At 32.9% G+C, this 16,632-nt stretch overlaps 2 protein-coding genes across 2 annotated transcripts in view; one reads left to right on the top strand and one right to left on the bottom strand.

The window, feature by feature from the left end:
- Window positions 1-16,632, top strand: part of LOC106662138 (tudor domain-containing protein 1-like) — a 182,837-nt gene that overhangs the window by 2,215 nt on the left and 163,990 nt on the right. The window contains exons 2-6 of the mRNA XM_014385961.2: window positions 1,657-1,801; window positions 1,868-2,019; window positions 2,095-2,177; window positions 2,235-2,447; window positions 2,514-2,594. Of these exons, the coding sequence (XP_014241447.1) occupies window positions 1,657-1,801; window positions 1,868-2,019; window positions 2,095-2,177; window positions 2,235-2,447; window positions 2,514-2,594 (674 nt within the window). The remainder of the gene's footprint in view (window positions 1-1,656; window positions 1,802-1,867; window positions 2,020-2,094; window positions 2,178-2,234; window positions 2,448-2,513; window positions 2,595-16,632) is intronic.
- The window catches only part of LOC106662139, a 53,394-nt gene continuing 39,447 nt past the window's right edge, over window positions 2,686-16,632 (bottom strand). The window contains exons 2-5 of the mRNA XM_014385962.2: window positions 4,113-5,347; window positions 3,900-4,055; window positions 3,568-3,819; window positions 2,686-3,496 (exon numbers count right to left, since the gene is read on the bottom strand). Of these exons, the coding sequence (XP_014241448.1) occupies window positions 3,371-3,496; window positions 3,568-3,819; window positions 3,900-4,055; window positions 4,113-5,347 (1,769 nt within the window). The 3' untranslated portion in view covers window positions 2,686-3,370. The remainder of the gene's footprint in view (window positions 3,497-3,567; window positions 3,820-3,899; window positions 4,056-4,112; window positions 5,348-16,632) is intronic.

The following is a 16,632-nucleotide window of genomic DNA, read 5'->3' as shown; positions in this document are numbered from 1 at the left end:
TGGATGAGGATGATGACTTAGATTGTTGTAGACAAGTCATCGTTGTTGTCTGTTTGGGCGTACGATGGTTAAGGGGTTGTGTTCACAACTCATGATAATTCACAGAATGAGCATAGTTGTTTCAAGCATAACAAAAATAAAGTGATAATTCGAGCTTGTTCGTCCTCTGCTGGTTTTAAACAAATGAGTCAAATTGTAGTTTCTTCCATTTAGCTCTTCCTAAATTGTGGATAGTTCAACTTTCAAAATAGGCCTAACATTAACCCAACAATAGAACTTCACCAATGTAGCGTTTTCTCTGGTCATTTCTTACCTGTTGGATGTGGATGATATAGATGGTTGTTGACAACTCACCATAGTTCACAGCATGAGCAGTACACTCACGTTTTGTTTGTTGAACAAATTAAAAAAAAAAAAAAAAAATGCCAGTGACAAAAATCAACATATAACTGAACCACAGTTGATAGTTGAAGCATAGTTGATCATCTTGCTGTTTTTTGATAATTGGAAAAAACGTGACTTTTCGCCATTTAATTCTTTCTAAATTTTGGGTCGTTTTGTTTTACAATGAGCTGATACAATAACGTTGTTGATCCTGCTGTAATTAGACATTAGGAAACATTGTACATTCCACCGTTTAATTCGCCCTAAATCTAACTTTTGGTAGTCCTTTGTTCATGAAATACCTAAATATTAACTCTACAATACAACTGCCAATTGTCTAATGTTTATTTTGTTTATCGATGGACATTTAAGCAAATAACCCATCATTTCTTACCTGGGATTGATCACAGTTTATGTATGGTATTTTCTACGAATAGTTTGAGCACGGTTGATTGTTGATCATCCTGCTGTTACTAAACAATAAAAAATCTACAGTTTAAGTCTCTAAAATGTGGGTTGTTCTATTTTCAAAATAGAACTTATTTTAACTTTAGAATTCAACTACCAACAGTAGTGTTTTTTCTGTTTTTCAACACTTTTTAATCAAAGAACCCATCCCATTGGGTCTGAACTGGATACATATCGTTTTCAGTACATTACAACCAAAACAATATCAATAAGTTGATATGTTCTAGATACCAATATTTCCTTGTTCCTTCCATCATAGTGGTCCTTTAATTTTTCCATAACTTGAACAGACTAACCGTTAACAGTCAGTCTTACAGTTATGGTCATTTGGCTGACATTTTCCATATTTGGCCAATATTAATACTGTTATAATTATAAATTCTAGTACATTTAATATTTAACCATAATACATAATGAAGTGATATAATGTTTTTACTAAACAATTTTCAAACATTTTTTTCTTTTATGGAAATTAAAAATTAGTTCTAATAATATGTTTGTTTGTTCAATTTTTATTTAAAATTGGCTTTGGAGAAGGCTTTCTTTCTCTGCTCTATTTTGGTTTATTTCGTCGCCACACATAATTGTTTATATGGTGAAAAATGTTTATCCAAATTTGGCAAGCATTTACATATTTAGAATTTAATCCATTTAAAATAAAGCCGAAAGAATTAAAAGGTGAATAAACAGTGGATTGTTATGTTTACTATTCTAATGCTCTGCAATCAAAACCTTGAACAATCCAAACGAAATTAGAATGTACGAGTCATAACATTACTGTGAAAAAAAAATTGTGTGATTTAGGTTATCAGTTGGCGAAACCTTTAAGGATACCACTTCTTTTGCACTGTGCCCACTCAGTTTGTGAAAATTGTGTTACCAGAGAACTTACCAAAAAAGCCAGTATAACTTGTCTGACTTGCAAGACGGTATCAATAGTCCCAACTGGGTAATTATTAAAATATACTTAAATTTATAAATATATCAATGAACATATTCGAATTTGTTTTTCCAGTTTAACACAGGCACAAATGAAGGAATATTTTCCAGTAAATCATTACTTGTGTGGTGTTTGGTTTAATAAAGCCAATCCGCAGCCTTTCAAAGGCGATGAGCAGATTTCATTCAATCAACCTCAAAAGCAAGAACAGATGAAAAAACAAGCTGGTATTTATTTTAAATTAGTATTTTATTATAAAATGAATAATGAAATTATGTCTAATTTATTTTTTATTTTTTTAGTTAATTGCAATGAATGCTCTTTAACTGCTATTATTCAGTGTACACAGTGTTCAGTTCCTTATTGTGACTCTTGCTATAAAAGCGTGAGTATGTTTTTCCAATGTTTTGTTAGTTAATTTTACATGTTCATTTTGGTTTAGGTTCATTCAGCCGCTAAAGCGTTAAAAGATCACATTGGAGTTCCGATTTCGTCAATATCATGTTTGTCAGCATTGGAAAATCAGTTAAATGTTTGCAATGAACATGCACAAAATTTTGAATTTCACTGTGGACAATGCAATGTCGCAGCATGTTCGCGTTGCTTGCTCGCGCATCACAATGGCCACAGTGACATGCAGGAGTTAGCTGAAAAGGTAGATGCTTTTCTTTAAATTTTTTCTTGTCTAAAAGAACTCTACTAAAAAAATTTTTTTTTTCAGAATAAGAAGTGTCGGGAAGAATTAATCAGCTCATATGTAAAAGTTGCCGATGTTCACACTAGGCTCAAGCTCGCAAAAAAGGTAGGAAACATTTTCATTGAAAAACACAATTATTTTTATTTATTTTTTTAACAGTCGAAAATTAAAATAAATACATTCATTTTATGTACAACTTTTTATATTATATAGCTAATGCAGAGAGATAAGTAGGCAATTTTTTTGTCTTTTTTTTTTAATGGCGCTAACATTATTTGGCCATCTAATTTTCTGTTATACATTAAAAAAATTAAAAATCTAAGAATTAAAAATAATAAATTAAATAAGTAAAAAGTAAAACTTGTTTGTAGGAAAGCTACAATGCAATGTTTAAACAATAAAAAAACCTAATGGAGAAAATTCATTATTATTCATTCATCATTATTTTTAAGGGTGGAAACAGCAAGATTTTGTGCCATTATAAAAGATTTGGCACGGTATTCGTGTATTGAACATTCAGTATGACTTTACATTCTTGCTTCCAATTACTGATTTTATATTTATTTACAATTTTGTGGCTTCACTAATAGTAAATCTACATCATTTGTAGGATATTGATATGGCTTGTAATCATTGGCACTCTCAAACTAATATATTTGAGCATATAAGCTTGCTAGTTTCTTTCCAGACCATTTTTAATTGGAATAAACTGACTAGCAGTACCTAAGAAAATTTGCCTTAAAACATCTGAATTTTAAAATACGATGCCACTAAAGTTACAAAAATAAAAAGAAACAACTACATTTACATAAAAGTACACATTGTAAATTTTCATCCAGTCTCATCACAGGTTTCATAATTTAAATTTGTTTCATAAATTATTACTTTGAAACAGATCGCACTTTGTTTTCCGAAGTTATGTCCAAAGAAAATGGTAGTTCTTCTTCTTGTTCTTCTGATTCATCAGATGTTTTTTCTCCGCTAGCGTTCAGTGTTTTATTCCTGTTCTGAAATTCCAATTTAAAATGTTAACAATCATTTCTGTTCACACGGTTAAATTTTTTATTCAAAATCTTACTTTTTCTTCTATTTCATCAAATTTAAGTGAGAGATAATGATCAACCAGTGGGCCTGAGTAATCTTCTGGGAATTTTGGTTTATGGGGCAAAATATACTTGTAAAGCCTTTCGTTCAAAACATAAAGCTGAGTGGTCGATTCACATTTTACATTAAACCACCAGTCACACGTTAAAGCAACTTGTGAGAATATCGTTCCATTTGGACACAGGAATGAAGCCTGGCCTCCGTTCAGATCACAGTAATGCCACACCTGTTACAGTTATCAGATAAAATTATTTTTATAGTAAATTAAAATTGGTATATTGGATTTTTGTGTGATTATTGTATTACCTGGCAGCCAGTTTCAGGATCACCAAAGAATCCTTTGTAACGTTGGGTTTTACAACTGAAAGAAGTATGTGGAATTTCATCATAAGCGGGGTAGTCGACTCCTGCCTGTCCAGGAGTACTTCCTTTATCATCTTTAGGTGGAAGTTTCTTTTTGAGCTAAACATAAAAGAATTAGATTTTTTTTCTTTAAGTAGTAGTTAATAGATTATTCACCTTAGTTGGATACCCTGGTTCAACTGGTTTTGGAAATGTCCTCGCAAGTTCTTTAGCTGAATGTGGTAAAGCATTCGCCCTTTGTAACAACTTCAGTAATTTGGCCAGTGTTTTAATACTTGAATCTAAATTTTGTGCGGTAATTTTTTCTGGTAGAGACTGGCTAAGTGAGACACCTTCAAGTAGGCTGTTGAAATGTTTGTCATCTTCAGACTCTTCATTATGAAAGTCATGCTGTTGATAACTTATCGGATAACTTGATAGTGGCTTAGCTTGATAAGTGGAATGGTATTTTGATGGAGGTGCTGGAGTTATGTCAATCTCTTGACTTTGAGTTATTGTTACTGAATCCTGAGTCGGCAGAGGTCTGTATTGTGGACGTACCAAAAAAACTTGTTTTGGAGCTGGTTTCAAGCTTTCTGGTTGAAGTTGAAGGTCTCCTTTTATATTACTTACCAATTGGTGTTGGTACTGGTCTTCTATGTGTTGAGTGCTATATTGATCAGATTGGGGAAGGTGATGGTGCTGAACTGGTTCATCATACTGTGGTGAAGGTTTGAAAGGTGAAGGTTGTGCAGGTTTATACTGAACTTTAGGTTCAGGTTTGTACTCTACAGGCTCATACTGTTTGTACTGTACAACCTGGTCTTGTAATTGTGGTTTGTATTGAGTGATTTGGTCCTGGAATTGATATTTTTCTCCTGTTGTTTGTGGTTTGTATTGCAGTGGAACAACTTGTAGTTGTTTGTACTGTACCGGCGCTTCTTTAAAATGAGGGTGTACAGGTTCTTCTAATTGCTGTTGAGTCTGTTGGATATATTGGACTGGCACTTCCTCAGCTGGTTGTTTGTAATGAGGATCTTTAACGTATTGTGGCTGATAGAAATTAAGTCTTGTCTGAAGTCGAGCATTTCCTGGTTGCTTGGTAATTGCCAGGTAATTTTGGGTTATCATTTTAGTAAGAGGAGAAGGCTGCTGGACCACGTATCTTGGAGAGTAACTTACAGGCCTGGTCGAATACTGTGGTGCTAGAACTGGGATGGCATATTGCTGTTGTTGATAAGTAACATAAGGTCTCTCTTTGTTCTGGACTCCAGGCCTATACTGTTGATTATTTGCTATATAAAACGTCATGTATGGGATTAGGCGTCTAGTTCTTTCCTTTGCTGGAAGGATAGAAGAGCCAAAACTTGTTCCATTTTTCAACTCTAGTCCAAAAATTATTGACCATAAACCTGAAACATTTAAATCGTTAGCTGTAGAATAAAAATGATATTTTATTTATTCAGAAACACAATTCTCATCTATCATATAGGAATGTTGTTTTAAAAAACAAATTAGGTACTCATAATTGCATCTTAAAACTTAAAATCTCAAGATATTGCTGTTTTGGAAATTGGAAAGCCTGCTTCAAGCATTAAATAACCTGAACTTGATTGAAATGTTCTTATGATACTTTTAACTAATAATATCCAATAATATATTAATTATTAATTTAATAATTATAACTTAATAATTATACAGAATTTCAAACCTACATAGTTATTGCCCTTTTAAATACAATAACGATTTAAAACTGTTCATTGTCCATCTGTATAGAGGATGATTTAATCATAAACTTTCATTTTTTTAAAAATTAGTTCTCAACTGTATGAACGTGCTGAATAATATTCAAAGCACAACAATTTATTGGTCTTCTTATGTTTCATTTGTCACATTTTTTTTCTTCTTTTTTAATTAAAAGTAGTGCTCATTAAATCAAATTATATGAATAACACTGCATATTTTAACAAAAGACGTCATTAAATCAATGAGTTTGATTTAAATAATTGGTATGGAATTCTATTTATTTTAGACTAGACGGGATCACCGTTGTGCACATATTTCAAGGTTATTGTATAATATAGATTTGGATTTTTTTGTACAATAAGAAACTAGTATGAAATATTGCATTCTACAATTTTAGATACAATAAGTTGCAAAAACCGCTTATAAAATATCCTAGCCATATTGCTACATAACTCGGTCGTAAATTATTTATTTCAATATCAATGAAACCCGTGCTATGACAAGTTTCCAAATACAATTTTGACATAGTGATTACTTAGCAAAAAAAGTGAACATATTTTGTTAGGAAGAAACAAAGTTGACATTTGTTTTTGCACCATCTTAGAATTTTTTGGGAAAATCAAAAAATATTTTTTTCTTAGTATTTTTGCCTTCGGAATGCATCAGGTTTTCCCCCCAAAATTCACAAAAATGTTAACTTTAAAATGGCTCCACCGATCTTCCGAGAACGTTACAGTCATTTACTAAACTATATGCAATATCATAAGCCACCGTAAATAAATTAGAATCGCAGATACAAAATAATATGTTTGTGGTGTTTTTGTACAATAAGTGATAACATGTAAAGTTGTTGTCAGACTGAAGATGAACAATTTTTCTTTCCATCTTTCCAATGGTTTTCATAACGTATTTGGATAAAATCCATAGAAGTTGGGCATTGTTATGTAGAACTTCGAACATAGGAAAACAAATCCGAACCAAACATGTACATTTGTTGTTTGATATGAAAATGAGTGCTTAAAACGAATCCGTAATGGTTTTTTTTAAACGATTTCTTTAACCTGAAAGCGTCTTTTGGTTTTTGGGAAATTGTATATATTTATTGTCATTTATTATTGTCATTTATTGTTATTTATTATGATCCTCTATATCGTTTTCTCCTACTAGATCTAAACAAGAAAAGCCGACTGATTAAAATCGATGATCCCGCGTTCGTATCCTCTTCTTAGTCATCCCATGTACACATCATTGAAACATGTTTAGAGGCACGCTTTTATCGTTTATTTTTTCGTTTTATAAAATAAAACCTCTAAAGGCATTTGCTTGGAAGACACCCAAGAACATTTGCCGCATGTCTTAGGTTTCTTTACCCCGAGTTCAATTTAAAAAAAGAAAATAAATGCATAAAGGCGTTTTAAAACATTTGACCATTAAACCCACTCGAATCAAACCGGACGGTACCCAAATGGAAAAGGTGAGTGGACAAGATTTTCCTCGGGGTAATAACACAGACTGGGCGATACGGGTATCATTTTAACTCTTAGGATACATTTGCGTAGCTGTTCACCCGTTTCCTATAGTATCAATCCCGTAAGATCAACGCCGATAAATAAAAAAAAGGGGGAACGCTTAAAAACAAGAGGGCGTGTTCACGTTCACGGTCATTAGCGCTTTCCCACCTTGATCTTGAACCATGTCACGACCGATCGGCTAAGGCGAAAGCCGCAAATGACCTTAAGACCGAAGAGTCCTTAAGAGTACGGCTATAACAACGATTAAACAATTTACTTTCTTTCCGGCAAGGGTAATAGTTTTTGATCTTGTAAAGTTTGTTATTAACTTCCGTTAAGTTACACGAACTTTATGTTTTTCGACTTTCCATTTTTTCAGTTAGATCCAAGGCGATCAATAACAATTTAATCAGAGTGTTAGAAATGACTGTTTCAAGAGGTAAAATTAAAGTTATACTTAGAACCAATTATTTTCAGAACTTTGTTAATAAAGTTTCTTCTACTTCTAAATTTGTCTTTCTCAATGGAACAATTGCTCAGAAAATGTGATCGTTTTAATTTTTCTATTCGCCAAAACATCGTTGCAGTTATAGAAAGGTCAGATTTTACAGAACGCCCTTCTGGAATAAACCACTTCAAAATTAAAAGCACGATGTAGCAGGCTGACCTCGGTCTATCAACTGTCCCGATGTCTTAGGATTTCGCGAGTAAATTCACTTTGTCGCAGACAACGAGTCTTTTCTCAGACTTTTTATGTTTGATTTTTGGTCCACTATGTTGCACGGTAAACAAAATAGAATTAGTGGAAACTGGACGGACCCATGTTGTTGTGGAACGAAAAATCCCATAGATTTTCTCGCCCTTCATAAAGAAAACTTGGTTAACATTTGTATGTTTTGATTGTCTGCCCTAATAGTTCTTATTTAAACACATACATATGTAATAAAAGTAAAATGAACAATAAATACATGTAAAAATACATATTTTACTTATTCAAAAACACATGAATAAATTAAATTTTAGACAAAGGCAACGAGTCTTTTCTCAAACTTTTTATTTTGATTTTTGATCCACTATATTGGCATGGCAAACAAAATAGAATTTGTGGAAATTGAACGGACCCAGAATATTGTGGTACGGAAATTCACATAGATTTTCTCGCCCTCCATAAATAAAACTTGGTTAATATTTGGACGTTTCGATTGTCTGTCTTAATAGTTTTTATTTAAATACATACATATATAATAAAATAAAATGAACAATAAATAAATGTAAAAATACATATTTTACTTATCCAAAATTGTGTGAATAAATTAAATTTTACCCAAAGGCAACAATCCTTTTCATAACTCGTTTATTGTTTGGATTTTATAAGAGTTTTTCAGGTGTTTTATGTGTTTAGTCGACCTCGTGTAGAACTTTCTGTATGTTCTTTCACTTTCCCTAAATTGTGTAAGTGGCGATTCACACTTGAGTCTAACAAAACCTAGTACGTTTGATTACTATGAACGTTTTTTTGTTGAACTGGCCTACAATACCGCCTCGTGGAATCCTGCTATTCAGTACAGATGGTCGCTCTGAGCCTTGCTCCCTTTACAGGATTGTATTGCTACTTTCAAATTTTTCAAACCACCTCCGTACAATCCGATTTATTTATTAAGTGTTCCCTCCTCTTCAAATTCACCGACCACGCGTGGTTTCGGCGGCTGTAAATTTCCACTAGTGTCGCAATAGACGAAGAATTTGTATCTGAATGTTATCTTCATTAAATAAATGTCAAATAAAATTGGGGGTATAGTAAAGGATTAAGTTTATGACAATAAAAATAACATGAAAAAATAGGGAGTAAACACTTTCAAAAGTTCTAAATTGCTCGCCTTTATATAAATCGTTACTTCATTTTTCTAATAGTCCTATTTTTCAGGATATTATATCATAAAATTATCTCATTGATTGTCACATACCCCTTATGGGTCCATAATGTATGAAATAAACAGGGAAAAACAGACTAAATTTTCAAGTCAATATGTAAAACTGCACCCTCGGGGTAAACCTGAGTAAGTCCAGTTTTGGCCAAATAATATAAGCGCAAATTCCAGTAAATTATTTAGGTGTGTATTAAGTCAAAAAAATTTAAAAAAGTTTATTAAATATAAGCACAATAAAAAATTGAATTTGTACCGAAGAGGGTCTTAAATTTTAAAATCGCAATCCTGAAGGGTTGGTGTACGAATTTTTCCAGTTATGCCCTGGAATAATTGAATAATCGTGAAATACATATCATGAAGTCAAGATATTAAATAATTATCTAACAGTCAATGTACGAACTTAATACTAATACTAATGCACTAAGTAATGTGTATACTAAACATCTAACTTCTCGCAAGTATCAATATTAAAATTTTATGACAAATTTTTTTTAATGAGGCTGATGAACAGAACAGTGAATAAGACAATAATTAATATTCTCTGATATTTTTCTTTTCTGATATTTTCTGTTTCAACATGTTGACAACCGGAAAATAAAACAGAAATTTGGGGAAAATCCACTTAGAGAGCAAGATTGGACGGACCCAGAATACGTTGCTGGGCTTAAAAATCACTCAGATTTTCCCTTCTTCCCAAAGAAAAATTTGGTTTACATTTACGATTCTTAGATTGTCTATCGTAATAGTTTAAATTTAAGCAACACAGGGAATTTTTGCTAAATTCAAAAAATTTTGGCTTCAGAGGTTTTCGGACGGTGTCGATCGTAAATCCTAACTGCTCTGAATATGTATGTACATTTTGTTAAAAATAGTCATGGTTTTTAATAATTTTGAAAAATTAGCCCAGTAGATTTTTACTTTAATGGTTTAACAACTTCATTATTAACTTGGTCAAATGTTTATGGATAATAACAATAATAAACTTTTCTTGTTATTAGATAATAATTTAGCAAAAACACAAAATTTAGCAATGAGGTATTTCTTTTTTCCATCCGCCTTATATTGGTCGTGATTCAACACTAATTTAGACTAAATTTTATAATTGATCAAAATGCCAATTATTTTTCATTTATATCACAATTTAACTAATAAAACAATACTTACACGATCTTTTCTTGTACATACTTAAACCTATTTTATGATTGGCTTGATATAAAGAAACTATTGTGCAATGTTGTTCAAAAATCAACGAAACATCTCAGATGTACGATTTTACTCTTCCTAGTACGTAATGAAAATAGAAGTTTCCTTTATACATTTTCCGCTATTGTAAACTTCAATGGCCGTTCCTAGACAGTTAGCGCAATGAGTGAACCGTATAAAAACAGGTGTTGCAACGTGATACGAAAGCAGAAGTCCTTCTCAAGGTGTTTACTTTCGTTCTTGCTCTCTTCAGAGATCTTCGACTTCGTTTAACTGGGTCGAGTAACGTTCCCTAGTAAATCTCAGTGCGTTGTGAAATTAAAGGAGCAGAAGAGCTTATCTGGTTTTTAAACACGGGATTAATATTTCTCGTCAAAACAAAATGGATTTGTCGTGGGATGCATGGTCACCGACTGGATGTACAATGAACAGAAATTCGATTCTAATTAGATCGTGTGCTTGTCCTCTCGTTTGGAAGGTTGTCCGGATTCAGTTTTACGCAATTTTTAGTTGGATGTTTTATATGTATTTGCTCATGCAGACCATTTGCATAACATGTTTCTTGGGTTGTTAATTTTTTCTGAATCCCATGAAATGTCTAAATTTGAAATATTTCAAAATAATTTAAATAGCAATAAACACTGAAATTATGTTTTCATAAAAGATCGCAGATATATAGAAAGTAGAATAAATGTGGAATTGTTCAGTGTCAAATGAAATCTTCCAATCAAATGTGATCCTTTTTTTAGTATTTATTCATAAATTTTGAGGAGAACCAACATCCTGTCCCATAGAATAATTTAAATAGTTCGTTCTATTCATTTTATCCCATTTCTTTATCATTTAAGTTGTAATTTATATGTATATATTTATATTATTAAATGTGAAAAATAAAGATAACAAAAGCGATAAGGAATTTTCAAGATTATATCGCTGACGTTGTTTCTTTAATCTTAAATTAGGTAATTGAATGAAACTCGTGCTACTTGCACGTCCTGCTGAGAGAAATGTTGACTTGAGAAAGATCACGAGATGATACTTTATCTTCTGCCATTTTACGACCAACACGTGACATAGACACTTGGATGTTACTGAAATCCACTAATTTTATCTCTTTGAAATTTATTGTAAACGTTTTTATTATATGCTGTCCACGGGGAGACTTTAGTTACAACATAACTAGCAATGTTTTTTTTATTTATGATCGAAATTTAAAAAAAATGGTTACTATTTCTTTAAAAATTGCTTTATTGGTCATCCTTTATATTTAGTGGTCTGATTGACCAAATACTTCTTTCAATTAATCAACCTTTTTATGTAAGAAATTATTGAAATGAAAAAGCAGAGGTCGTGGGTTCGCATCCCGCGCGTGACACTATTTTTTTCATTTCAACCAAAACCTTACATAAAAAGGTTGATTAATTGGTAACATTGATCAAGCTTACATTTTTCCAAAGTTCCGTGTACCACCTTTGCCTGTACGTAACCTATAGGAGAGGAGTGACTTTTTTAAACCCGGAAAACATCTTTCTTCTGGAATAATAACCTCCAAAATACAAAAATTCTATACCATAACAAAAACTTTACCCTTGAAAAATATACAGAGAACCCCATGAATTTAGGCCCTTTGTCTCTTTCAAACATATATAAATTTAATCGTACAAAAAAGTCAAAATGGAGAGAGAACACGCTGACATACTGGATATGGAGAGTTGAGGATCTGGTGGGCCAGTTAACTAGGCTAGGGTGGATAATTTTTTTTTGCAAACTGATTCAGTAATGCGTTACCTCGTTGTAGATCCCGGTTGATAAAGCTGTAGATATTTTTACCCCATTTAGAGTCTTATCGATTTCTTTCTTTAGAATTTCTATTTTCAATCTCAGATATTGGCTATTCTGGATTATTTTTTTAAAATAAAGCTAAGAAATTCTTCTTAGGCGTATGGCATCTAGATCTACATAGCTCAAGAACGGTTTATCTACTTAGCTATTGCGGGGCAGTTCTATAGGATATGTTCTTCCCTTTATGAGTCTTGTAGGCATAGTCGACATTGGTTATCTGTTTATAGTTCCATTTGTAAGGTGGTTTACTGAAACATGTTCACCAGTTAATAGTTCCTTAATAGTAATTGCTATTTCCCCAATTGGGTTGGTTTTGCGAGTATTCTATATTCTTGTCTCACGTTTGATTTACTCTTCCAGTATTTGTGTTGTTTAGTTTTCCAAGATTACCGTATTTATTTGCTTCATAGCAGCCTGAAATTCTCTTATGACCTGGGACCCACTTTAGCCTTGGTACCTGTACCGATCATTTTTGGTCAAATGAGGTTCAGTTTATCGCTTTCATTTTTGTAATTGTTTATTTACACGGGTCCTTAAATATGCGGCGAAAAGCTTAAACGGTCTGCCAGACCAAAACAATAGATAGACTAAAATGAAACGACCAAACTATTACAACCACCTCAACAGAACCCAAGGAGCGCACTTGATAATTCAATTTTTTTTTGAAAAGCCGCAATTTTTGATATTTTGCCGACTTGTGCAGTTGATTTAAGTTAAAGATGCTGTGATTAACTAAATAGTTGTTAGTTGAGTTGTCACATAATCTGGTCCGTCTAATTTCTCTCTGTAGTTGTTCACCTAAAAGAAAAATGTTGACATTTCAATACTAAACGTACCAGGCGGTCTTGGACGAACCAGATTTCCAAGCAAGTCGTAATCCTTAACGAACGAAATTGTAACCAAGGTCCCTCTTTGAAAACGAAGGCCTACAGGACCTTCCTTACCATAAATTCTATACATGCAAGAGACATATACATAATTAACATTTACGGCCATCGTATCAATTTCTTGCAAGTACCAAATGAACGTCCACCTTCAGATTTAAGGCCGTACACTGAGGAAAAATTCTAATTAATGGAATAATATTTATTATGTTCCGGTCTCCAAGAACCTCGTACTTCAAATTGAGAAAGTGGACCGCCTCACGAATGAAGTGCATTCAGATTATGTAATTTAATTGCCGTGTGCTCCTGTCAACCGTGAGGATTGCGAATTATATGTGTGATTAACGTAATTCCATCTTCTTGTACAAACGGAACAAATCTATGGGTCTACCTCTCAGCCTTCAGCTGGACAAATAAGGCGCACCCCTGACAGGACGCCTGTTATCCTGGCAACCCCCTGTACCCTTGGGGCCCGTTCTAATGGGCCGGGTTTGTTTAACCGACAGGACTTCCTTTCTAAAAATGTTACTTTCATTTCTGCGGTGTTCGCGTTAATGCAAACTGTTCACCCATTAAAATAACCTGAGCACATTATAGGTTAATTTTTTTCACGCTGATTAAACTTGTTCTCTACAGCTGTAGAACATCAAGCTAAAGGACAAATAAATATATAAATAAGTCTATTCATTTGTCAAAATTTTAAAGCAGGGCTTGTTATTTATGGACTACTTTTGAAGACGGTTTGACAGGCTTGATATCATCGCTTATAAAAATAAAACACATCTATATTCATAATTTTACGATTTTCAGTGGAAGATAAAAAATTCTAAAAGTTCTTTATCAGAATATCATCATACAATAAAATTTGGCGGAATGTGACCATCCGAGTGGTAAAATACCCTTGATAGAAAGATTTTTTCGCGAATATTTTCGTAAAGCCTACATCTTTATAAATGTGTGGTGATTAGTGACCGTTAACCGATAATTATTCAGAAATCGTGAGATGCTGTCTGGTGTGATGTAGGTTTCAGAAAAACATTTTCTTTATCGTGCCAACGTTTCGATCTTTATTGGGATAATCTTCAGGGCCTGGGATTTACAAACGTTGTTTAAATTTAACAAATACATGTAGGATATAGAAAAGAGTGAATTTATACAATGGAAAAAATATTTTTTATATTCAATCAAAGTATTTCTACTCACAACAACACACAACAAACACTTTGAGTGAGTAGAAATATTTTTAATTGAATACAAAAAATATTTTTTCCATTGTATTAATTCACTTTTTACCACATGCTACATGTATTTGTTAAATTTAAACAATGTTTGTAAATCCCAGGCCCTGAAGATGATCTCAATAAAGATCGAAACGTTGGCACGATAAAGAAAATGTTTTTCTGAAACCTACATCACACCAGATCGCATCTCACGATTTCTGAATAATCATCTTTATAAAATTGAATCTCATAATTTTCCACTCATCACTCAATTTTAAAACTAGAAAGTTGGTTTTTTTTTTTTTTTGACTAAATACACGATTTATTTTCATGCCATACATTTGAATTGTTAATGTCACGACTCTGGCCCCTCTTCAGAGCTATGCAGCTAAATATTAACCAGGGACGAGGCTCGAAATGCGATATCAATTGAAATATATAGCATAAAAATAAATTGTGTTTAGTTAAAAAATATCCAACTTTCTAGATTTAAGATATTTTACCACCAAATTAAATTAAAATTAATTTTTAAAAAAATTTGAAAAATCCAAATACGCTGTGAATAGAAAACAGTCCTCTGGGCCTAATCGTTCCTTCTGAATGATTTATTTTTAATAGTTTAATTTGTTTAATAGTTTGTGTTGTGGCATTTTTCAAAAATAAAACCCGTTCCCTCCAAATATATTGTAGAAGGGGAAAATTTTTCTGGTCCCTATTGTGAGACATTCTCGTCGGTACAGCTGCATAATTTCTTTTTATCTAGGTAACTTGTACATTAGTAGACTTCACTTCTTAAGCGTGACCAAATTTTCGCTTTCACTTAATGAAGAATAAGTTGGATAGACATGACGTTAATCTAGTTGTCTCGGATTTTTTTTATAAGCTGTTAAGAAGACATCTGAAGACAGTTCAACAGTTAATTTGTCTCGTTCCTACATTCTTGGCTATTGGCACGATTTTAATTCTTTTTTTTAGAAATAAATACTTTTTTCCATTTTATACCGTTAATAAGGAAGAAATCGAAATTTTAACCTCGTATATTGAGTGGTTTGGTCAATAAGCTCGGCCTAAAGTGCTGATGATGATAGGGCTTGAATTAGACGAGAATTACAGGCCGGATAATGATAACGATGAGGATAAAGGTCCGGTAGCTTTCCGGTAAGAGAATGTTAGAAAGTTCTTAACCTCTGACCCGACTAATGGTTCCCTCGGGCGATGCGTGCCTTCGCCAGGATGCGTCTGGCAGGTCCTGGCCAGGTTTCCTATTTGAATATCGTACGGAAATTATTAGAAAAAAGTTGTCGTATTTTATTTTTATAACGCCTTGATTTTAAATTAATTACTCCATTACGTAAGGACTCTGTGAGGGGCTCATTTAAATCAATTTCCTATCTTCGCTTGTTTCATCATGATGAATCGTTCGCTGGGCTTGAATGTTTATAAGTTACTAAACCCCAAACGAGTGAATCACACATTTTGCTAAAATATCCTATAATTTATCTTTTCTATACATTAATGTTGTTATATAAGAATTACTATAAAGCTATAGTTTCGTTTAAAAGATGAAAACCTGGTGATTACTAGTTTTGCTTCACTAGGAAATTGATTTTGAAAAAAAATTAACCTATTCTTTTTACGGTAGAATAATTTTTAGACAGATTTGCTGACGGTCGGGCTAAGATCTTGCAGTAGTCTCTGTTCTAAAATTCAACAGTGGTGGGTGTGGATCGCGTTAAATCACGAGAAAAAAACCTGTTACGAAACGTGAGTGATGATCCATCCTGATCTAGTCAGGAAGCTGTGATTACCGCAGGTCAGAGGGCTCTTACAGGGCGCTGGTCGATCCTGCTTTGCACATTTTTTTGACCATGTTCCCTCTCATGCTTGCCGTAATACAGATCCGCTTTCCCCTTTCTCAGGAAGCATAAATTTGGATTCAGTCTCACCATCAGTTGTAATCCTTGTAAGGCAGTGACAACCTCATTAGTTGCTCAACATATGTCAATCCAGTCCAGTAACGATTTGAATTCTCGATGCTAAGAACAGTTTAATTTAGTCAATAATGTTTAACGTCTTTACGAAAAACTACCCATTCAAAATAATATTTTAATCCTTTTCAATTAATTAATCTTAAAGTAAGTTATTGGTTGAGATAAAAAAGTCACTGTCACGAGCGGGATTCGAACCCACGACCATCTGTTAAATACGCCGCTGTTCTACCACTTGAGCTATCATGACTTCGATCCACTCGGACACCAACTTCCCATCTCAACCCCACTTTTTAAATTTTCCATTGCCATTTTTCAAATTCATTTTCCTTTATCTAGACCAATACCTTACTTAAAGATTAATTAATAGAAAAG

This window comes from Cimex lectularius, unplaced genomic scaffold (genome assembly GCF_000648675.2).
Source record: "Cimex lectularius strain Harlan isolate CLEC.00 unplaced genomic scaffold, Clec_2.1 scaffold19, whole genome shotgun sequence".
In the NCBI taxonomy this organism is placed as follows: domain Eukaryota; kingdom Metazoa; phylum Arthropoda; class Insecta; order Hemiptera; family Cimicidae; genus Cimex; species Cimex lectularius.
The sequence above is the reverse complement of the archived record's forward strand: the minus strand, read 5'-3'. Positions and strand labels throughout refer to the sequence as shown.